The 24,226-nt window shown below is 40.3% G+C and overlaps 1 protein-coding gene across 1 annotated transcript; it reads right to left on the bottom strand.

The window, feature by feature from the left end:
• Nucleotides 1-4,272: 4,272 nt before the first annotated feature.
• prom1b (prominin 1 b) lies at nucleotides 4,273-23,036 on the bottom strand (the record flags this gene model as incomplete). Its single annotated transcript, XM_084573223.1, has 26 exons — nucleotides 4,273-4,303; nucleotides 4,513-4,628; nucleotides 5,531-5,620; nucleotides 5,759-5,827; nucleotides 6,757-6,837; nucleotides 6,945-6,998; nucleotides 7,160-7,177; nucleotides 7,519-7,611; nucleotides 7,782-7,853; nucleotides 8,874-9,020; nucleotides 9,122-9,206; nucleotides 9,313-9,416; nucleotides 9,565-9,688; nucleotides 9,903-10,055; nucleotides 10,421-10,580; nucleotides 10,850-10,913; nucleotides 11,011-11,085; nucleotides 11,183-11,400; nucleotides 11,619-11,642; nucleotides 12,107-12,196; nucleotides 12,307-12,370; nucleotides 12,462-12,582; nucleotides 13,724-13,929; nucleotides 14,040-14,066; nucleotides 14,281-14,342; nucleotides 22,766-23,036. The coding sequence occupies 26 exons, from the start codon at nucleotides 23,034-23,036 to the stop codon at nucleotides 4,273-4,275; spliced, it is 2,619 nt and encodes an 872-aa protein (XP_084429349.1).
• Between the last annotated feature and the right edge of the window lie 1,190 nt (nucleotides 23,037-24,226).

Raw genomic sequence — 24,226 nt, 5'->3', positions numbered from 1 at the left:
CTCTGACTCAAGAAGAATGTAAATAAACATTTCCTTGAAAATGTCAGACTCATTCTTTAAAAGTCTTATAGTTTAACTTAAAAAAATACACTGCATAAATACTGTCGTGCTGTAGAGGATCACCAGGGATGGAGCATATCTGAGCTGACACTGGTTAAGAGCTGAACGGCAGGACAGATTTTAGGATTACCAATTAATTAAAGAGTCACACAGTCTTTAATGTGACTGAAATATTCCACATAAAGTGTCGGGTTTCCATACATAACCGAAGAAGGAAGTGTGTACAGCTTGCTTGGATGTACAAATACGCGCATGCCCTCAGCAGTACATTCAGGAAGTCTTATTTTTACAGCCGTCAATCCGGTGGGGAAGAGAAAAAGTTCCTCTTCAGGAGACATCGGGAACCAAAGTAAACATGTGAAGTGTGCATATGTTTTCTGGGCCCAATGTTTTTTTTCTAAATTAATGAAGTGTAGTAGTCCTCTGATAGGGTGGCAACAGCATCACACCACCTCAACCCCAGACAACCCCCACGGTCAGTCCCTGCAAACCCACCAACCTTCAGTGTGCATGTGTCTCAGTGTGTTACCTGAATGTTCCCCTACGCTTTCAGGCTGTGTGTTGGTAGAGAAAAAAAATGCTGCTTTAAGAGTGTGGACATCTGAGGATTAGCTTCACGTGTATCATCAAATTCTTCTGCATTGATTTTGTGACGTTTGCAATATAAAAGCACATTTAAAAGAAGGAGTGTGCTAATGAGAGAATAGTTTGAAGAAAAGCAAAGCAGACATTTTTTGGACTGAAGTTTTTATTCACAGATTTTCACCCTCACCACAAACTCCAACTTATTTTGTGTGTTCTCCTCGGACTTCAACGCAAGCAACTAGGCCCTCACTAATGGTCCGGCGAGAAAATGCCTAAGACGCAACTCGTCGCGTGTTAGCCGTCTTGAAACCTTGAAAACATGCATGTAGCTTATGTGTGTGAGTTGAATATAGCTTGTAGCATCTTGCCTCAAGCAGAAGCAAAGACCAGGGGAAACTTCTTTAAAGTAAGAGATAAGATATAAGATAATCCTTTAATTTAACCCACATGTGAATCCTGAGCAAACCTGAGCTTTTACTCTTTCAGTGTTTAAAGGAAAATATAATTGTTTGCTTCCTTGCCAGTTCAGCTGAGACCGTGGATAGCTCTGTCACATCTGTACCCTCAACATGAACGTCCTCATGACTTAGCTTAGCTTAGAGCAAAACGTGGAGACAAAATGTTGGTATGCTATGCCTTGATTGTACAAAAACAATACCTGTAAAACCACAAATTCACAGTTTAGCCACGCTAACAAAGAGCTCTACCAGAGTAAAGAATTTGACTTGCTTCTTCACTAGACTGACATTTTTGTTTTTTGTTGACATTCCCTGACGAGAAATTCATGTACTGCCATAAAATTAGTTTTCTACAGATGTCCATGGTGCTTAGAGGATATCATCTGACTTTTCGTAGCACCAATATTGAGTCACATCAAGTTGCTCACATATTTTGTTAAGCGCCAATTAGCAAAATGTTAGCGTGCTAAACAAAGACGTGGTCAACATTAAACCAGCGTGTTAGCATACATTAGTGTTTGCAGTAGCTCAAAGCACAGCGAGGATGACTGTATCACTTAGTTTTGTCTCTTTGCTAAGCTAAGCTAAGCTAACATGTTTCACAGTGGTATCTTTGTGCTTCCAAAAATGTTAAACCATTACTTTAAAGTCTGCCTGGTCAGTGCGGCCTGTTGAACCAAAATGATGCAAGCCATTTTACAAATATTCACAGAGAGAAAAAAAATAACGATGAGCTACTGCTACAAAAAACTATAACTTACATGTTATAAAACAAAGATTAACAAAAATATATAAAACTTTCAAAAGTTTTGAAAGTGTAAAAAATGTACACTTGTGTCACCGTGTTAAAACTGATAATGTAGGTATAAATTCATTCTCTACAGGTGAATCTAACTACGCAGAAACAATGCTCAGTCAGATGATTGGACAGAATGAAAAGCTGGAGGGTTGACTGCTGATGACGCTGCTGTGAATGAGAGAACACTTCATGGGTTTACAGTTGGTTGGCATCGCAGGTCTTTGTCGAGTGGACTGAGTGAGTAGTGGGAGGTGAGACGCCCTCACCGCACAGTTCCTGGGTTGTTCTTTTTCTTCCTTTTTGTCCTCGGAAGTGTAAGACCTGACTTTGTAAAGCTGAAAAATACAGTGATCCTGAAAAAGAGAGAAGCAGCGTCAGAAATTAACTGCACTAACAGACTGTCCTGTTTATTTTATTTAATTATTGAGGGAAGATGAAGAGAAGAGCAGACAGGTGAACACTTACCATGAAGGGAAGATCAGTTCCAGTTCTCCTGACCACTGTGAAAACATGAATAAAACAAGGTCAAGTCTGACTCACACTGTCTGACTGATTCACAAGTATAAATGAGACCGACCAACTTCCATGTTTAAATAACTCTATGCTACATCTACAACCTCTGTGGTGTTAAGTAGACACTACAAACTTGTTAGAAAATGTTCCACCTTGGAAAAAACATTAGGTACACTAGTGAAAATGAATGGTTTCTAATACAGTCCTTTAACAAATTGTAGCTTCATAAATGTTTATGTTGAAAGAAAATGTAAGAAAGTGTAAGAATTCAACTTTTGTGAAACTGGAGTGAATTGAAAAGTGTCTCTATTATTTAGCCTTCAATTAATAGTACAACAAACCACAGCCTCCAAAATGAAAACACAGTTGAATCAAGAGATCGCTCAGTTATTTTAAACCAGAGGTCTTCAACAAGGGGTCTGCGTCCCCTAGGGGGTCCGCAGAGGTACTGCATGGGGGTCGCGAATTATTTTTTCCATAAATTTAAATGTCTTTAAATACACATATATAAGTAAGGGTCCCCGCTCCTTCTCTCCATCATTTTGGGGGCCCTTTGCCTGGAAAACATTGAAGACCCCTGCCCCCATGCCGAATACCATAACCTTCATGAAGATTTAGGGAAGGACTGTTATATTAGAAAATAAGCGGGTACAGAAGATGTATGAATGAATGAATGAATGAATGAATGAATGAATGTTATATTAGAAGTAGTTTCCACTAGTGTACCTAATGATCTGGCAATTGAGTGTATATCACTTTAAATTAAAGGCAGGTAGAGCTACTTTTATTCCTTTTTAAGTTTAAACAAAGCACCAAAACAACACCCAAATTGTTTAAATACAATAATACCATAGAATAAAACGTAAAAAAGGCACAAAACGTTATGCCGAGTACACGAGGAAATACTTTCCCCTCCTTGTGGACAGTGTGATCCCATGAAAACTGGACAAACAGTTCAGACGCCTGACTCATGACAGTGTCAGATGAGAATGAGGAGCTGCCTCAGACATAGGCAACTTTGTTTTGATGAGTCCTGGTGGTGGATTGTTAAAAGAGACAAGAACGATGATGAAGGATGAAGAAGAAGAAGAAGAAGAAGGAATGTGGCAACAACAACAAAAAAAAAAAAGGGGGATGCCGATGAAACCTCCGTCACAGTGAGGGAAGTTTGATGATGGTTTGGCGGTTGGTGGGTTATGAATGGTTGTCGTTTCTTCTTAAGGTTGTTAGATGAGGGTTAGTGGACAGTTATCACTGATCAATACCTTGTCATCAGGGAGAACGTCCTGTGAGTCACCACTCAGAGCACATTGGGGGAGCTGAGGCCCGTGGGAACCGAGTCAGAGTGTCAGAGTAGGGAGAGCTAAATGTACACACACACACACACACACACACACACACAATTCTTTACAGATTTAACATGTGTGCAACAAACTCTACGTCTGCAGAGACAACAAATATCCCTCCACCGTTTTACCACTGCGGCATGCAAGCTAGCGGATTTAGGTGGGCACGGCTCGTACCTGACCACAGCGAGGTTTCCATGGATATCACACACTAGCTCACCATGATTACCTGTATTAGCCATACTGCAACACAAAGAGCGAGGTAGGACGGATGAGAAAGACAACGTGAAGTTCTCCTTTGACAGAAACAAGGATGGAGTGAACCGGAGATGGCAATGGAAGTCGACGGAGAGGAGCGAAGGGAAGGTCCGTGGAAAGAGACAAGAGACGGCGCTCGTGATTTCAGATGAAGAGTGAAAGGGGCAAAGAGGTCCCAAGTTGAAGAATCTCGTACCAAAAAAGAAAGTGGGCACATGGAAGAACGTGAGAAGGTGCACGAGTCTGACAAACATTAAAGAGAAACGAGCCACGGGTACGAGGAGCTGGAGGGAAAGGGCGGAAGGTGAAAATACGAGGAGAATCAGTGACCATGAAAAGAAATGATGAGAGAGAGAAGGAAAGAAAATGATTAATTAACTCTGCTTTGATCTACACCAGAAAAGATTGAGGAGAATTAGGAGCCAAACCACCAAATTATCTGTCTCTGACTATATTCTAAAAAAAAAATGTGCATGTATTTGTGTGGACTCACTCTTCAAAGACGTCCTCTGTGTCCATCCTCCTGTAATACTTGGCCAGTTTGACAGAGAAGATGATGCTGGGGATCAGAAGGATGCAGCAGCCTCCCAGACCAAACCAGAACGTGTTCTGAAAAACAAATTACAAGCGACACATGTTTACCGCTATCAATCAAAACAGACCTAAACATCCTAAAGCAGATGTTTGTCGCTGAAATATTTAGAAAAATTAATTAAAAATACTTCTCTAGCTTCAACACATGAAGTGGTAGAATTAGTTTTCTTCTTTATTCAAACACACAGTGTAGTGTTGTGCAGTAAAATGCACCCATGCAAATATCATTATATAATATATTATTATTAGTATTTTAATTTTATGGATGAGGTGGAAAATGCTGGATAATTGAAAGTGCATCATAATTTACAAACAAATCATGTTGTAGGCTTGGGAAAGACACTAAAGTACAAGTTTAAAGTAAAGTAAAGTATCAGTTATTATTCTTTGGTTTGGATCGTGGTCACCTTAAGATGCAAAAAGTGAGAACACGCAAATAAAATATGCACATACACCAAATATCTGCATGTACAGTCGCTGGAGGCAGCGCTGACGCATTCTGCTCACAGCCTTGGCCTTGTCTGAGCCCACATTAAACTCTCCCTTACAATCTCTCACGCATAAACCCAGCTGATATGTAAAAATAAAACTTTACAAGTCTTCTGGGCCCAAGTGGAAACAGTGTCTATGTGTGTGAACCTCCACGCCCTTCATCAAAACAGACCTGGTTGGATGTCAGCATCATGTGTGTGTGTGTGCGACTTGAGAACAAACTGTTCCTCGTTCTTCTTCGCTCCCCAAACCCAGAGCTCCTTCAAACTGTCAAAGAGCTGTTTATGTTTCTAGTTACCATCCAGATGCGTGAAGGGTACGTGTTCTGTACATACAGCTGAGAAATGAATCGGTAAACCTCAGCAGCCTGCCAACAAGTCACACACAAACACAAACACACACAGGTAACCGCAGTCAGGTCTTACCACGGAGTCGAGGAGGAAGCTGCACGCTACTATCTCCATGCTGTCCACAATGTTGCTGATGGGTTTACACTGGGCCACCTCTGCAGTTAGCTGTAGGGATAACACACACATGCACACACACGCACAGCATGAACACTCTTCTTCTGTGTTTCAAAATGCATTTTTTTACTTTTTTACTCTGACAAAAAACCTTAAAAAAAGAGGAAAAAGAATAAAATAAACACTCACCGAGTTTTTAACCCATTCTGTGTACTGTTTGAAGTATCCCACCAAGGTCTGTGTGTAGCCCTTTGTTTCCTAGAAGTCAGAAAAGATGATTAGGGTTGAGACTTTGGGGTTAGGAGTTTGTCCTCTGAAAGAATAATCCCTCAAATCCGTTTTTATTTAATTTCATTTATTTCATTCCCTGCTAATATTTTAATCAAACTGCTTCGATAATAAAATAAAAAATGCCAGTTCATGCCATTCTTGATTAATTATGTTTGGACTGGAATGAAAAAGTTACTTATAATTTGCTCATCAAGTGAAACTAAAAGACCAAACAAACATATTATAAAGCATGTTTCTTATCTCGTTCAGTCTGAAACAGCAAATGTGGAAAGTAGCAGAGAATAGGTTCAAACACCAGTAAAAGAAGACATCTATGAACAACTTTAAGACCCCTCTCTGAACAGGGGAGGTGGACCGAGGTGATAATTAATCAGCCACTTACAGCACAGTCTAGACATCTCTCCCAAAAAAAAAGTTTCAGCCCAAAATCACACCTTGAATTCTGAGTTTCTGGTCATTAATGTCGTCTTTGAGAAGCATTAAAAGGACACCACCCAGACAGACAGACAACAGACCCCAGTCATGTGAGTTTCATGTCGGCCCCACGCACTTAATAAAAACTCTCCAGAAGTCATTTAGACCTGAAGAAGACACTTGGTTGAGTTGTGAAACGTCTTCAAGGAAACTCAGACGAGTCCAACCGCCTTTGTTTTAGCTTTGTTTTCAAGTCCCACCCACTGATATTCTTCTTAATTCACTTCAAATGATACCTTCCGATCTTGAGGACAAACCCGTATTTAATTATTATTTTAATTGTCGATGAGGGCGTATTTTTACTGCACCAACTTGTAATAAATCTAAACCTAGTTTCAACAAACTATTTTAATCCTGGTTAAGATTAAAATCAGATCACATGTTCACAGTTCTATAAGGCCGATAGTCACATAGTCTTGTACCTGCTTCACCACATGGGAGGCGTTATGTACGATGAGGTACTCTGCTGCATCGATGGCACTCAGGACGTTAGTGACCTTCACCTGAAAGGGAGACAACCATAAACCCATTAGAACTGTATGAGTCAACTAAATAAATAACTGGGCGTACTACACTGCTGGTTACGATCACGGTTTCTGTCGGGGCTCACCGGCAGATCGCTGGAAGTCCTCTGAAGTTGTTTGATACTCTGGCCCAGCGTGCTCTGTGTGACAAGACAAAAACACAAACCGTTACGCATGAAGCAAATGCACGTCTAAATACTCATTTACACAAACTCCATAACGTCACGCAACCGATGTCACAACATGAACCACGTTGCTAGCAAACACACGCTAAAAAACACAGAGCTGTGCAGCGGCTTACCCGCGCTTTGACATATTTCTGTCGCCGTTTTACCAAAGAAAAGGAGGAAAAGGACACACTCTTAGAACAGTTATGTCTTTCACATGCAATAATGGACGTCTTCAGATGTTAGTGATCATGTCGGTGAGCTAAAGAGGGCCACAATACAAGTTGTTGGAGCTGATAACAGACTAAATAACGGTGAACTGAATCATGTGAGTGTAGCTTTACTGCTGCTGAGAGGTCGTTGAGGTTGTTAAAGACATTAGGTGTACTTAAAAGGTGATGGAGGGACTGTCTGTGTTTACCACCTGTGCATACAGTATGTATAGGTGTTTAATTGGGATTAGAGCTGTTTGTGTTGTGGGACAGTTAATTACCATTGCTTGCTCCATTGGCACCACCTGTTCCCTGTGAATGTTTCTGATACTGCTGGCGTGACCTTTCAGTGCGTTCTCCAGAGCACCACGCGGCTGTGACCAAACACAAAAGAGTTGAGGATGCAGTTGCACAGTCAGTAAACTCCCACAATAAACTTACAAGACATGATTTGTCTTGTGTCGTGTGTTCATCTGGCTTTGAGTTTGGCTTCTCATCAATAACAGCAGTAATGTGCTGTCGACACAACAATGATGGGACTCACCAGCTGGTCAGCCTGAGCTTCCAGGTCAGTAGAGAAGGACAGAAGATCTACGAGAGTGACTCCCTTATTCACCTGAAGGAATTCACACACAAAGACAGATATCTGATTAGTTTTGGAACTTTTATTGTAGCTTTTGGAGTGTTTAACGGATAATACCAGCACAAAATTAATAATCTTTTTAATGTGCCTACTAACAACATTAAAGGACAATTCCAGCGCAAAATGAACCTGGGGTTAATAACACATGTGTACCGAGTTCGACCGTTCTCTGGTATTTGTTTTCATGTATTTGTTTTGTTAGTCAAATGTGACCAGTTTTCTTGCAAACCGCTAATTAGCGTATGACGCTAGCCTTCGGGGCACACCGACACATAAAAAGAAATCGCTATTTCTATACCACTAACAAGGCTCACAATATCACCACACTTACACGGTAGCATAACTAGGGTCTCTACATGTAAACCGAAGCATTGAGAACTTTGCAAGTATACAGGCAGTTTATTAAAAAAGGAACACAGTACCGTTCGCGTCTGGCTCGCATATCCAGGCGGGCGCCATCTTGGGGAAACTGAACTCTCTTCGTTCAGTGCTTCTCTATGCTCTCAGTGCTTTCTTCCGGCAACAGACAGTTCAGTTTCCCCAAGATGGCGCCCGCCTGGATATGCGAGCCAGACGCGAACGGTACTGTATTCCTTTTTTAATAAACTGCCTGTATACTTGCAAAGTTCTCAATGCTTCGGTTTACATGTAGAGACCCTAGTTATGCTACCGTGTAAGTGTGGTGATATTGTGAGCCTTGTTAGTGGTATAGAAATAGCGATTTCTTTTTATGTGTCGGTGTGCCCCGAAGGCTAGCGTTATACGCTAATTAGCGGTTTGCAAGAAAACTGGTCACATTTGATTAACAAAACAAATACATGAAAACAAATACCAGAGAACGGTCGAACTCGGTACACATGTGTTATTAACCCCAGGTTCATTTTGCGCCGGAGTTGTCCTTTAACAGCTTCTTGTAGCTATATGTACCCACATGTAGCATGTATTTAAATGTCACACAGTAAAAGGACACACACCCACACACATAAACATTACCTCAGCAAGATAAGCACTATAGTCGATCTGTCCAATTCCAGAGTTGGCGAAGTTGATGAGGTTGTCTCTGCCAGCCTGCTCCAGTAGAGTGATGTCCTGCAGATCCACCTTCACACCTTCCAACACTTTGGCCAGATCCCTGTTGTACTGTTGTGAAACACAGATACAGTTTAAACTCATAAGTGACCACACTCTCAATCGTCTCCATCACTAGATCAGTAAGCGAAACACAGTAAAGAGTCACCTACCACAGTTATGTTGAGGAAGGAATTGATGTTGAACATGGTTTCCAGCTGCAGAGCGTGATACAGACCGTTGTTCTCATAGCAGTCCCTATGAGACAAATACTCTGTGATCACATACTGAACCTCCATGTGCTTTTATGAAAACAATGAGCTTTTTTTTTATGCTGTGTGTGAATCAGCTGTAGGCATGTTACCTGTACATGCTCCCCAAAGTCAGGTCAATGTTTGGATTCTGAAACAGCATCCCAGGAAGGAAGTTCTTCTTCTCAGGATGGACCAGGAATGGTGTGTCTATGATCTACACCAAAAAAGAACAGAGCAGCAGTGTTGTCATCTACGCAATACAAATCTGCTCTAACAAAACTCTCCAAGATAAACTCACAGAGAGGCAGTGAGAAGAGAGAAAATAGGGCAATTCTAGAGGGAGGAGAATTTGTATTTAGTACCTTGAATAGCTGTCGGTTTGCCAGAGGTTCACACATCAGCTTCTCCACGTTGCCGCCAACCGCAAACAGGGCGGTGACGACTGCCATCAGCACCCAGGCGAAGATAAACGAGAAGCCCACCCCACTGAAAGAGCACAAGATGGAGAGAGAGTGGGATTCATAATCGCGGAAACATTAGTTATTCGTATTCCAGCAAATTGCTTTTTATTCAGTCTCATTACACACTCCCGCTTTTATGTATATACTATATCTGCACGTATCAAGTGAAAGAGTTCACTATTAAAAGTCCACAGAAATCTTGGAGTTTCTGGGTTGGAGTTGTTGTTGCGGCAACCTACGCCATCAGCAGGTTTCCTCCGGTGTTCGATAGGCAGCCGCGGGTTGTGGGTGAAGCTTGCTTATCGTAGCCGCAGGTGCCACACAGCAGACCTAGGACGTTGAAGGCCAGGATCAGGACAACCATGCAGAGCACCCCGACACAGCCGATCCACCTGAAAAGCGCGCAGATTTTTCACATGTAAGAGCAATGACTCAGATCTGTGGAATTTTATTCCAATTCACAAGCAGTATTGTGATGAAAAAGTGCCATAAATAACATAAAACGTTATTCTCTCTCAAATCACAGGATGAATTGGGTGTGAATGAAATCTCTGAATCAAATCTCTGTCTGCAACCCACCCAATCTGACGCCTAAAACGCGTGGGCAGGGGCATCCAATAAGCAACCATAACCCTAACCTTAATGTACTCCAACAGCTACAACTAAGACCTGTTCTTAAAATACGCGCTTAACCTTGTATGGAGGATTTTTTAATCCAAGATAAGCCTGAAATGCTTTCACGGGCACATGCACAAACCTGTAGAAATCCATTTGGTCCATCTGTGGGTAAAGGGACTCAATGCTCTTCTGTCTTTCATTGAGGAAAATGGTGAAGTTGGCCAGAGACGCTTCCACTGGGAACATCTTGGAGAAGCCGTTGATCTCTGCGCCAATCTTATCCAGCATGCCTTTTACGCCTAAAGCAGAATTACAAAAATAAGAAAAAAACAGAAGGCAAACGAATGCATGGCTTACACTAAATGAAGGCTGGAGGCAACGAAATCTAGAGAGAGAAGGAAGCTGGGTGGTCTAATAGATCAGAAAAAGAGGCAAAATTGAACTTACGTGGCAGAGCTGTGGTTTCATTGTATCCGTGCACATGTGAGAGTTGGAAAAGATACGGTCAGACTCGTTCTAATCTCATCAGTTGACATTGGATTTGAGAAACAAAAACACATTTAAATACCTGAGACAATGTTTTTAGTTTGCTCTTTAACCAGTTTTGGAGTGTCATTAAAGGATGTGTAACCCTGGAGGTGAAAGAAAGATAGAGAAGAGACAGATTAAGATGACGGTTGAGACAGAAACTTATAAGGTGAACGGTATGAGCAGGAGACAGACACTGACCTTTTGTACAATGTTGCTGAGGTCTGTTCTCAGGACGTTATTAACATTGGCCAAAGCATGATTTACGTTTGGAAGCTGAGAAAAAGAAATACGACGAGTAAACGTTGAGATATTGCTCCTAATTAAAAGTGGCGGTGCATTTATTTTCAGTCAGTGTAGAAGTCCTCATTACCCTGGAGTAGTCAGCGCTAATTCCTAGCTGTGAGAGTGCAGAGCGGATGGTGTTACAGGTATGGGACACAGCTCCGTTGGTGCAGGCAGGGTCAGACAGGGTGTTGGACAGAGAGGCGCGCTCCGTTGAGAGACTGGCCTGCAGCTTCCCCATCCCGTCTTGCAGCACCTCCAAGGACGAGCTGACGTTCTCCAGAGCCTCTTTGGTCTCCCGCATGGCTAGAAACAAAACAAGAAGTATGAAACTGAATTAGAAGCTTGTTGATTTCTGACACAATGGTGTGTTGTTTAACCACAGGGATTGGTGTCACTGACTACACTGACCACAGAGCCACAACCCACAGAGGGTTTCCAATAAATACACAGTGGTACAGGACACTCCCACTAACACAAAGTCACAAGCACTGCACCACTGAGTCCAGATCAGCTCCGTTTACCTTTGATGGCATTCTCAACTTTTGCTTTAGATAAAAGGAAATGTGAGGGAATCATAGAGAAGAGAAGAAAGTAAAACATGGTTAGGATTTCCCCTTAAAAGACACGTCAAGATTCTGTAGTGACTAACCCATAAGAAGGGAAGCAGGAAGGACAATCATCAGAAATAAATGCAGCAACAAATGACAGAATTCATGATTAAATACGCTGGAAGAGCTGGGTCACACTACGATGAGCTTCGGTGCAGGATGAACAAAAACGGCTTTAAAATCCAAGTTTATTGTAATATTTACAATGGAGTTAGTTTGACCCATTCTGACACTTGATCCTCTGAGAGATTTTAACTCTACTTTACTTTAATTTCATCAGAACAAAATTTCATAGGTGTTTTAGAGTAAGGATCCTCCACATTACTTTGTGGTAATATGTCTCAGTGCAGTGAAAACTCAACAGGAGGTCAAATTAAAACCTAATACAGCGAATGTGTTACCTCCGGCCATACGCAGCGCCGAGTCCAGAGAGGGAATCACCTCCTTCTCCAGCTGACTGTGGATCCTGCCACCCAGCAAAGGTCCAATGTCTGGCAGGAAACATATCGGATCAGGTTGTATGGCGACAGTAAAGTTAGATAAAAAGTTAGAGACATTAGTCAAATACTATATGTAAACAGCAGGCAGGGTTTCGGCTTACTGTCAAGGTCTGACAGGACTTTGTTCTTCGCTGTGGTGTACTGGGCTGTCAGGTAGTCAATTTGCTGCAACAGGAAATATTAAAAAACATTAGAGATTGGTTATAAGTGTATGTATGTATCTTGTACATGTAGATGTGTACGTGTGTGGGCGTACCGCAGGTGTGTTGTTAGCAAATGTCTTCAGGTCTCTGAGGTTGGTGTTAATGAGCCGCCGAGTGCCCTTGATCTGGGTGCTGACATTATGATTGGCTGCGTAAGCAATGAGTACTCCCAGACTGAAACACACACACAGTTAGAATTAGTAAAGATTAAAACAAACATACACAAACGCAAAAAAACATAGTGACTGCGTTCACCAGCAGAGGGCGGTATGGCTATACAAGATGGACAACAGGTGTATGGGTTTTGAAAGTCTAAAGAGATGTTCTGCGCTAAAAGTGATGAGATATAATGTAAACTGAGCTTGAATAGTGAAGGAATAGCATTACAGATATTTATTTTTTTTTTTAAATCTCACGTCCGAAAAACAAAGCTGAAACAAAAACTGGATTTGTGGGGTAATTGAAGACATTTCCTAACTCATGCAGGGAGCTTCTTCAGTTTTCTTCTCCAGTTAAATGACTGGTGGGGAATTAGGCTAAAGACTAGCTTTGTTTTTTTGGATGAACCATGACCAGAATGACTGAGAAACGTCACAGATAATTTAGATCACATGATATTTTGGCTGGGATTATTACAATAAACCCATAAAAACAGATAGAAAGACAAAAGCCAACACAGGGAGAAACAAGGCAAATTAACAGAAACAATCTGTGGTGAGAAACTATTAAAGAACCACACAGACAAAACCTGCATCCAGTCATATCTCTGAATTTCTAAATGTCCACTGAATGGTTTATATGTGCATGTGTGTGTTTGTGTGTGAGTGAGCATGCATGTTTGTGATGTGAAAGGACTCATTCAGACAGAGAGGCCTCTCACAGTCAGCCAAGTGATATCAGTAACATCTAACTGTCCTGCACAGTCTGGATCGTATTTCTGTGCACCTGTCTAATCCACACAGCAGGTACACTACATGTATACGTGTGTGTGTGTGTGTGTGTGTGTATGTGAGCAGACACAAGAAGATGATTTAGCTCATAAAGGTCTGCTAATAATACAAATTATGTTTTGATTTGGTGATATAAAGCATGTTATCAACAATTTAACAATGTAGTGACCTTTTTAGTCAACATGTTAATTAGTATATATACACATTTATCTCTAACTATCAGGGACATCACCTATGATATATGAGACCTTTGCAGAACTAAAAGACCATCACACACGTCAGTAACTCATAATCCAGGATGCACACACTGAGAATGCAATCAGTAGTTATTTCCCTAAATGATAACGGAGACTGGAACGACTCACATGATGAAGATGGAGGTGGCGATGAGCGAGGCGGTGTAGAAACCTCTGTGACAGTCAGCGTTTTTCCTCTGCCTCTGGTGCATCTCCCCTCCGCAGTTCTCACAGCACCGGCACACACAGAAACACGTGGCTATGATGGGGGTGAGGACCACGAACAGGACGCCGACGGTCGTACACACGATGAATCCGGCCTCGTAGTGGAGCCACTGCAGGAGAAGAGCGAACATGCGGTCGTGAGTCCCACTCTTCGCCTTTCGCGCAGTTGTTATTATTATACAGTGACTCGTGAAATGTCAGTTACGAGTGAGGAGCTTACCTGGAGCAACAGGACGACGTTGTCTGGCTGTATGCGCAGAAAGTACACGCACATTCACATAAAGAGCAAAACAAACAGAAGCTTGACAACCAAGTTCAAATGAGGATCTTAAAAAAATACAGTAAAAAGGTGCTTTATGTTATGATTTCAGTAAATGACACACTTTAAAGCCTAAAGACAATCAACTATAAGCTCTAATTTAATCAATAACATGTTAATTCATCATTTAAATATAACATACCTTTCTCCATTCCTCTATTTTGATTCCCCCCATGTTTTGCTGAATGACTCTAACGATGAGATCTGTAAAAAATAATAATAATTTAAATACAAAACAGGATAAATCTGCAAAATTAATAATCAGCTGTGGAGTTGTGATGTACAAGGAAGTTGATCTGCTGTAGGTGATGATAAGAAAAGCCGCGGTGGAAATAAATCCATTTATGCGTTCGTAAGCAGACAGCACAGATTACGCGGAATCATTTTTTCATTTCCGAGGACAGTATTGTCGTGTATTCCCTGATACAGTACAATCTAACAGCTGTGTGTTTTGAGCCGCGTAGCTTGCCAATGACAACTTCAGATCAGTCCAGCTGTCTGTGTGTTTACTGTATATGGGTCAGGCAACACTAAGCCTACCTGGACCGTGACTCACCCAGACTGTTACCAGGCAGGTAAACACTGATTCCTTCACACCACACCTGCACACATGCTCATACAAGTTAAATATATGTATATTCATTGGCATGTACAGCAGGTATAGAAACATGTGCAATAACACTGTTTACACACTGGATATAATTGCTACCTCCATTATTTCATTATTTAATTCTTGTTATTATTTAATTACTACCTATGCACCTTCCACTGTGACACTTTTTACATTCTACAACTTTTAATTATATTTTATATTCTATTTTATACTTTTTCTACTTTTTTTTTAACTTAGTTTTATTTAGTCTACTTTTTAATAACTTATTATTGTAATGTATTATACTGTGTCCAAGCTGTTCCGTCTCGTTTTGTTTTGTCTTCTGTTTTTTAAGTGCCACCAAAATTTCGTTGTAGAAATACAATGACAACTAAAAAATCTTGAATCTTGAATCTTGAATACGACTTGCTTAAACTAAAATATACATGCATGTCTCCAAACCTATTCATAGAGAAATGAACATGATATTACCACTTAACCACTGGTTGCTTTAAGTTGTACAGTCAGTTTAAACTGTTTGTTATTAGCTTGTCAGACCTTTAATATCAAACCAAACAGAAACTTACGGTATGACCATGAGCAGAAAATATATTTTTTCTTTTAGTTTTGTAATACTGCCACACAACTAGTCTTCCTCTCAGACTGGTACAGTAGGTGCCACAGCTCAAGCAGATGGAGGCCAGTTTAGCATGTGAATGCTGACACAGCTGTCACACAGACACACAGTCAAGTTTCAACCACTTCAGGGGACATTAAATAGACTTAGATTAATTTACAAATTACTTAAACATTAACTTCCACTTCACCTTGTAGCAACCTTCAGGTTGTCTTCATAATTTTATAATTTAAATTAAGAGGACTTCCATCTGGAGTCCCCACAACGTGACTGTATTAACAGCTTTACGTCCCCACAATGTGACCAGTACAAGAACACGTACACACACGTTCGGTGTCCGGTTGTGCCTTCTGCTTGAACACCTGTTGACCCTCAGGTGAGTTGAGAAACCACACACAAAGCTGAAAGGTACTGTAGAGGGATTAGATTTGTGTCTAACCTTCTGTTTTTGTGCATGTAAAGTACCGTTGGTACTAAACCCTTGATTAGCTCACTCCTCCCTAAAAGTAATAGCTACGTTCTTTACAGATTCATCAGTTAAGTTGTTGTATAAAATGTGTTAAAATTCACATTGACAGATGCTCACAACTGAGAAGATGAGAATGCATCCAGTTTTGTATATATATTTTTAATTGTGTTAAATGATTGGCTGCGATCAAACATCTCTAAACAAAGTGTTGTTTTAACATTTTTTGAATTAATAAGCCTTTCTGGTGAGTAACAGGTAAAAGGAACAGTGGTTGAGGGTATCTTCAATGACCATATGGATAATCCTCTCATCACTATCGCCCTCTTGTGGCAGGAGGTAGGCTCCAGACATTTCTTCAGCTGTTGTGTATGAATGATAATACAGATGAAACAGTCAGAAGAAGAAGATGTCAAGACTGTCACACAGGGTGAAGCCGTCTATCTTTATGAACTGTGCAGATACAGCATATGAGCACATCGGAGTTGTGTCAGTGCCACCTGTTGTTTCTCAGCTGCTTAGTTAGCATTAGCCACTGAAGGCAGTTAAGCTTATACAGCTTAGTTCAGTGACCCAGTATAAGTGGTAACTACTGGAAATGATAGGAAGAAGGGGGGGGGGGGGGGGGGATAAACAACCAGTAGTATTAGACCTGAAAGGAAGAACAGACCACTGCCCAACATAAAGTCGTGTCTCCACAGCAGTGACTGGACAGAGCAGCCATTTTTGTTAATCAAAATAGGCAAGTTTTGTGTCCAACAAATGTGACCATTTCATGATTTATTTACTGTTAAAGCCACAGAACATTTGTGTAATGAAAGACCTTTAAGAAAACCCTATTTTTTACTTCAGTTAAACAAACATGAGCAAATGTTTTAGCAAAAAGACAAACCATGGCCAATAAAATCACCGAAAGACCAAAAACATCAACAGAAAACACGTCCAACACTGCTGCTCGTCAGCTAGTTAGTCAGAACCCACAACCCTATTATTGTAATGTGTAAATATAGGCTGGCACAATCCTCTACGGTGACCTGCTCTGAGGGATTACCAGAAGGTGTGAACAAGTCTTATGCAACCCAACCACTACCTCTGCTGCCTCTTAAATGAAAAGCCTCCCACTGTATGAAATACAGCAAAAACCAGCCCACCTCGTGGACCACAACAGGTTTTGAAGAGACACGGAATGAATGAATGAACCCATTAACATGATTTACAGATTTATTATTTTTTTTATTTTTTTATTTTTTTATTTGGCCTTTATTAAGCTAAAATATGTTTGGAAGGATAACAGGACCACGTTGGAACTAATGCTGGAGAGAAAACGTTATTGTCCTATTAAATATTGCACAGTTTCGGCAGCAGTTCAGTTGAACGTTTTCGCTCATCACCCTTAGAAATGAAGTAATAACTCTGACATGATAGTTATTTATACTTCCTAGGAAGTTTATTATACAGTACTTAACTAAAACTATAGTACTACAGTACTAAAATCTAAAACTGTGTGAGAAAATAACGTTTTTTGTTGACTGAAATACAAATACTGTAAAAACTCGAAACTTTTTTATTTTATTATTTTTTTTTTTACAGTCCACTAGGAACTGATGCAGCACAGATCTGCCAGGCCAATCATATCATTTCAGTGAGTGACGGACAGAAGAGTAACAGTATTTTACAATAAAATGAACATTTGATTGGCTTGTGGCACTATCCAATTGCGTGGAGAGGTTTTAGGTTTCTCTCTCTATATCGGCTGAAATACATCGCAAGATAAGGATTGAGTCTGGCTTCACCAAGCTAGTCTTTGTCAGTTTGGTCTAATTTGTCAACACATGTCAAACGCCTTCACAAAGTGTTGTGTGTCTGTATTGTACTTCTAAATATCTTAGATTTTTGCCCCTGTTTCCATCTGAGATTTATTTATTTAATTATTTTTGATAAATCACAGCCAGGACTATCAAAAAAGCAAGATTTATAGCCCCAGACATGTTTTTTTTCTTGTTTTTCTATCCTGCTCATTATCTTGTGACCTCCCAGATTCATCACGTGACTCCGTGATCCTGACCTCCGCTTTGGGAACAGCTGTTTTAAGTTACCATAGGACTTAATATAGACAGACATAGTTTTTGACAAAGTTTAACTGATGGTTTCAGCTAATGTTCAAATGATGTTAGTATTATTTATTTAAGCGCAGTTATGTAGCTGTAGCGGTTATAGCATTTTACTTTATGATACTACCATCTGTATATATGGTATATTACAGTATGTTTCATCTGTGTTACACAAACTTAGAGTGTAGTATTTCTTTACAGCAGGATCTAAAGAAAGTTCCACAGCCCACTGTGACCTGAAGCAAGACTAAGAGGATTATGTGTAATGTCTTTTTACTCTTTTGGACTAGACACTTCCACTTTAGGATCACACAAGAAAACAAGAGACAGCCATTGTCATTGTGAATTTATCTGTCAGCTATTTCCTGGATTAATTAATTAATATTAATCAATAAACGTATGAAAAATGTCCAGGAAAGTGTAATGTCCCTGATTTTAAATCAATTAAATGTCATAAAATACATTAATATCTAGTTTACTACTATAAGTCTAAGGACACCTGAAAAAATCTTCACAAAGGCAGGGAATGCATTGTGCGTTTAAATCAATTCATTACAAGTGATTCATTAACAATGACTATAAAAAACTCTGACTTTAATTTTGTGTTGATAACTAGTCAAAGCCAGAGACAACCAAAGTACAGCAGGACCATCCCACCCTTGCCTAGTTATCCTCCACTGACATGAGTTTCTCTTGAATCTAGTTGAAGACACTTGCATCCTGATAAACAACCTGTCCACGACCAATCACAGTAATTAACAAACACCACGACTATGACCCACTTTCAGGATGTGCCTCTGTGTGTGTGTGTGTGTGCCTGTGCATGCGTTTGCACAGTTGTGTGTGTGTGACAATGCCATCTGTAGCAGTGGTAGCAGCAGTGTTAGCATTAGCCCTGTGGTTGCTAATCCTCTAATCCACCCTGTGTGTATCAGAGGGATAAGGCAATGTCGCCTTAGTGAGTGAAAGAGCCCAAAATGCTTCTTCGCCGTAAAGCCAACCTTCGGACAGATTTGTAAAAAAGTGAGTCTTAAAGAAAAGCCAGTGTCGGTCAAGCATCAGCGGTGGAGCCAGTGAACAGAAACTCTCACGTCTTTCATATTATGCTGACGCTCGGATGAGAGCAGGTCAAATGGAAAATTGGAGATTTTAACAAACTGCACTAACTTCGTCAAGCTTAGATGTTCTTGCTGTTTGATTCTTTTATCAGCCTCCACAATAAATTTACATTTCACCTCTAACTTACCCAAATCTGCCACCTTTGCCACAGTTAACCATGGACCAGCATCAGTGTAACATACTGAATCACTAACAAAAGATCCACACTTTCTATTGTTGTGGAAAAAAACTGCATAACCTTGAGTTAACTACATATTTGATTAGCAAGCAAATTGTGATTATTAATATCAAAGTTTAATACCATTGCTTTTCTTGCCATAGATAATAATTACCTACATTTTTCTCCAGTGTTCTGGTCTTTGCTAAATTAGGTAATCTCAGTAGATCAAAATATATACAATTAGTTATGATTTATATTTAAAAATAAGAAAGAAACGGTATGTTACAGCAAATCAACAGATGCATGGTGATATTTTAATTACGATCTGAATTTAAGTTGTTTGTATGATGTACTTGTACAATACAAATCATTTGTCTACAAGCATATAATCAATATTTTGTTAATAGTATCAAAAGTATCCAAATCCAAATAACTTTTGTTTTATAATAACTAAGTTTTATATACACACCTTCCCATAAAGTTGGAATATGTTTTCTTTTCAGAGACATTCCTTGTTTTTTTGTTTGTGTTTGTACACACCAGTTTTATGTCTGGAAGAGAGTGATCAATAAAGTTTTGAGAAGATATACACTTTATCTATCAAAAATAAATCACAATGTCACGATCATTTCATTGGAAGAGGTAAAAACCATTTGATTTAAACTTCACGGGCAAGAGTAGTATACTTTTACAGATTTTACTATATAGTATGTGTTTTTATGTGCAAAGTTCGAACAGTTATACTAGTGTATTAGTCATTTACTTTCATTCTCTCCTCATTATGCAACAATGTCCAAAACCTTTCCTTAATACTAATGTTCTTCGTTTAGTTTTTGTCATTATAAATTATGTCAAATTAACCAACACAACACCGTCTTTGACTTTTGCCACTTTTGTCAAACAGATCAACAAATATACGCTAAACGATATCAAATTAAGAGTAAATGACCTTACTATGATCCATAAACTTTGACATTTATCATTTAACACGCAACTTGCCAGGATTGAGTATTTTTCATTGGACTACACTCACCTAGTCATGGTGGGTTGGAGTCATCAGAGGTGTCGTTATACAATATTATCATACTTAAGTCATGGTACATATTACTTCAATTATACTGAGTATTGTTGTGATATATTATATTTTTCAACTTAAAATTAAGTCCCTGAAATAAAACTCCATTAACATGTGTGAGGAGAACCATCATGTCTGTAATATCTTCTGACAACACTGCAGGCGTCATCTCAAGTAAGTCCGTACATTTGACTTCCATACGCTGATTGATAACTCTGTAGGACCTCACAAAAAAAATAAAATTAATACGTTGAATCTTAAATTTGCAACTTTTGCCACAAATAATAATATCTGGATACCATTTCCCCCCCCACACCTGTACTACTTTACAAGACATTAAACAAACTTTGACACTTCTTGATAATATAAATTGGTAAACAGTGTTGTGAAATAATTAATGATAACTGATGTGTCTTATATAACGCTGTGCAAAAGCTCACAAAATAAGTTATTATTATTAGTATTTTGGCTTTCTAGGTAAACATTGATTGAACTCATATAAGAGATTTTTCAAGAACAAACCAAATCAAAACTTTACAAAAATCTTTGTTAATATGGTTTTGGAGAGAAATCACATTCACCCATGTGTTCAAACTTTAATGTATTTGATTAACTCTGTTGCTGCCACTTTAAAATGTGTTCTTTAACTTGTTCTTCGCTCAGATGACCTTGCAAGTTAAGGTATCGACATGGCCAGACAAACCTGCCAAATATCTAAGTTATAATATATAATAGGTGGTTCTGAAGTCTGGGTGTGTGTTTGCCGAGTGTGAACAACAGGAGTGATTTTACATGTACGACGTGGAAGTGGGTGACAGGACGCCGGGGGTGGTCTCTACCTGTACGTGTAGGCGACAGTGAACCACACTGTAAAGTCCACGGCAGTAGCAGCATATGGTCCAGTGGATTAAGTTATTACGCAGTGATGCAGGTGACTGAGAAAGCCTCCTCTAATCGCAGATCTACTAATTGATTACCCAGCCAGCGGCCCTAACCCAGGGCCCCAAAATGGCAGCAACTTAAACCCTTCAATCCTATTGCACTTTGTCATCCTCCAACGTGACCACGCATAGTAACCATACCATACATACGACACATAAACAACTGACTTTTAACGCGCCTCTTGTCTCTGTACATGCACCACGAGGTTACTGGACTAAACCCTGAGCTGATAAGCGTCCTCTATGTATATATTGATCGTGTGGCAGATCTGATCACCTCAGTGCTAACAACCTGGGCCCCACAGAAGATCACTTATGAATTCTGACAGCCATTGATCCCATTAATCTGCACGTAACATTGATTTATAGGCTCAACAAGCACACACGATCGCCGCATATAGCCTCGCCACGATCATGCTCGTTTAACCCCGAGCGCAGATTCCCCTCTCAGAGGTTGAGTGTGCAACCAGCAGTGGGCAAATAATTCGAGCCACAGCGGAGTCTTTGAAGTGTTTCTCTGGACTTTGCTGTTTAGTTTGTGACGTACGTCAGGGTCGCCAGATTCTGTTTGGCTAAATAGTTACTACCAGGCCAGAGGTTTCTGAGCTTTGTGACCCTTTAAAACAAAGCAAAGACTACTTGTGACCCCGTTCACACGGGTAATGGCTTCAGTGTGGACGTGGAGCAGTTCCTGTCAAAAGAGTTTTCAATGAAGGGATATTCTCAGACCTGCATTCATGAAAATATCCCTCAATTTGATGCAAATAAATAAAAACAAAAAGATTTAATTCAATAGAAACATACAGAACATATAGTGTCTCATCATTTAAACAGTTTTATGATGTTTCTACCTTTGGGTAACTTAGTTAGCTGTGGTTTTAGATGACTGATGGTTTAAGCAAACACTAACACGTGAGACGTTAATGGTTTTAACTAAATCATGTGAAACAGCACCCAAGAAATTGGTATGATCCATAGCTCATGCACAATTGGACTGTAATTTAAATGAAGAAATGAATTAAATAGTCATTATTCAATTCACTGTTATTAAGTGCTTTATAATAGCTATTTCTTGCACAACACAACACAGCTCCAATACAGAGCATCCATCAGTTCATACTCTAGATTTATATGCTTGTATAACTTTGCTGTGTATGCAGTTGTGTGATGTATGAACGTATATTGAGCATCTGCGACACAACAAACTTTCTCAGGATTAATTAAATTACTTTTTCCACAGCATCTGTTAAATTATCTGGCTCAGACAATACAAGACAGGATACTGCGTGCGACCACAACAAAAACATTTGCAGTGGCAATAAGGATGCCGTTTCTAATTAGGTGATTAAATCTGATGGGTGCCCAAATTGGACGTGTAACACCTGTTAAGGCAACACGTTTAAATTGTTAATTTTAGATGCATGTGTGTGTGTGTGTGGTGTTTTTGTCTAGTTTTTGTGCATTTAATTACATGAATTCAGTACAGATAGCCTGATAAGGGGAGAGGGGGACGTTAATAATCTCACCTTTGGGGAAGGAATTGGGTTGAACAACGTAGAGAAACGCATGGACCATGTGGAAAAGGACCCCTATGGTCCCTGGCTCGTAGTAAGCGTGGGTGTTATAGACCGCCGCAGGTACAAACCCAAAATCCAGCGGCTCTACCGGTGGAGGGGAGCGCTGCCTGCGGGAGTCCGACCGGGCCACAGCCGGTGATGCGCCCCTCTCATCAGCCTGCTGCTCGCCGCCCGTGGTGCCCCAGCAGAGCAGCAGGACGAGCCACCGTGTCCACAGCATGGCTCAGAAAAGTCCAGCTCCGTGCTCAAAGAAAAGACAAGTAAAGTGCCGGCCCCGGTCGTGCTACAAGTCCAGCAGGGGGTGGGGGAGGAAAGGGGGGGAGGAACGGCGGCTGACACCTGTCCCTCTCTCTCGGTGGTTTGGTCCCCACTGCAAAGAAACAACCGTCCCAGGGTAAAAAAAAAAAAAAAACTTTTAAAAACATCCAACGGTCGAGGTCGTGGCAGCCGTTAGCTCCTGGTTTCCCGGTGCGGACTCATCACTGGCATCTTCTTCTTTTCGACGACTCAGAGGGCAGCAGCAGCGGCAGCCGAGGATGATGAGTTCGTTCTCCCGGTGTCCTCGCTCTCACCGGACGCGGGCTAAGAGTAGCCTAATCCTGCGTGCACGGAAAGGGCTCAAGTAGGCTCGTGCTCGCGGAGAGCTCTAACGGGCGCATCTGTGGCGCGCGACACCACGCTGACCAACCGCCACTCTCTCCCCCTCTCTCTCTCTCTCTCTCTCTTGCTCTACAGGTGCATTCAGGTGTTGTGGTTTACCGAAGGATGACCTCAACACACCTCTTTTCCCGCACGTTTATCGAAGCCTGACGAGCGCAGGTGAGATTTAATACCGTTTATTTTGGCTGCGTTTAATTTCTGTCAGCCAAACCCGTGGCTCCATACATGCTCACTCTCTCTTTTTTATTATTTGTTTGATAAGTTGCGTTACTTAAATGTTTAGAGTCTCGTTTATGTCTATTTGTGTGGTTGTTTTGAGTCTAATCTTGGTAAATTTGCATCTCTTTATCTTTTGTTTTGTGTGTTTGTAGTTTTTTAGGGTCTCCTTTTTGATTGTTTTCTGTCCAATTGCTTCTCCTGAGTCAATATTACATAACTGTCCACCCTAAAGCCAATATTTATTTTTTTCCTTCAAAGCACCACATCACAGTGACAATAAATATATTGTAATTCTAAAAGCTTAATGTTTGCCCCCTTGCAGATAAGATAGTATATTATATATTATATGTAATTATTTTTAAACCAAGTATTTATTTAAATTCACAATGTTTGCGTATTTAAGTTATTTTGGCCTTTTTATGCCCTTTTTCATAGGTGGTAGTAGAAAGAAACTGGACTGGACTTAAATATCGCTGCACTTTATTCATGTAGCTGCTAAATACTAAATACTGTAAATTTATGTACATATAC

Source organism: Chelon labrosus (genome assembly GCF_963514085.1).
Source record: "Chelon labrosus genome assembly, chromosome: 2".
Classification (NCBI taxonomy): Eukaryota; Metazoa; Chordata; class Actinopteri; order Mugiliformes; family Mugilidae; genus Chelon; species Chelon labrosus.
Note: the sequence above shows the minus strand (reverse complement) of the source record. Positions and strands in the feature narration are given on the sequence as shown.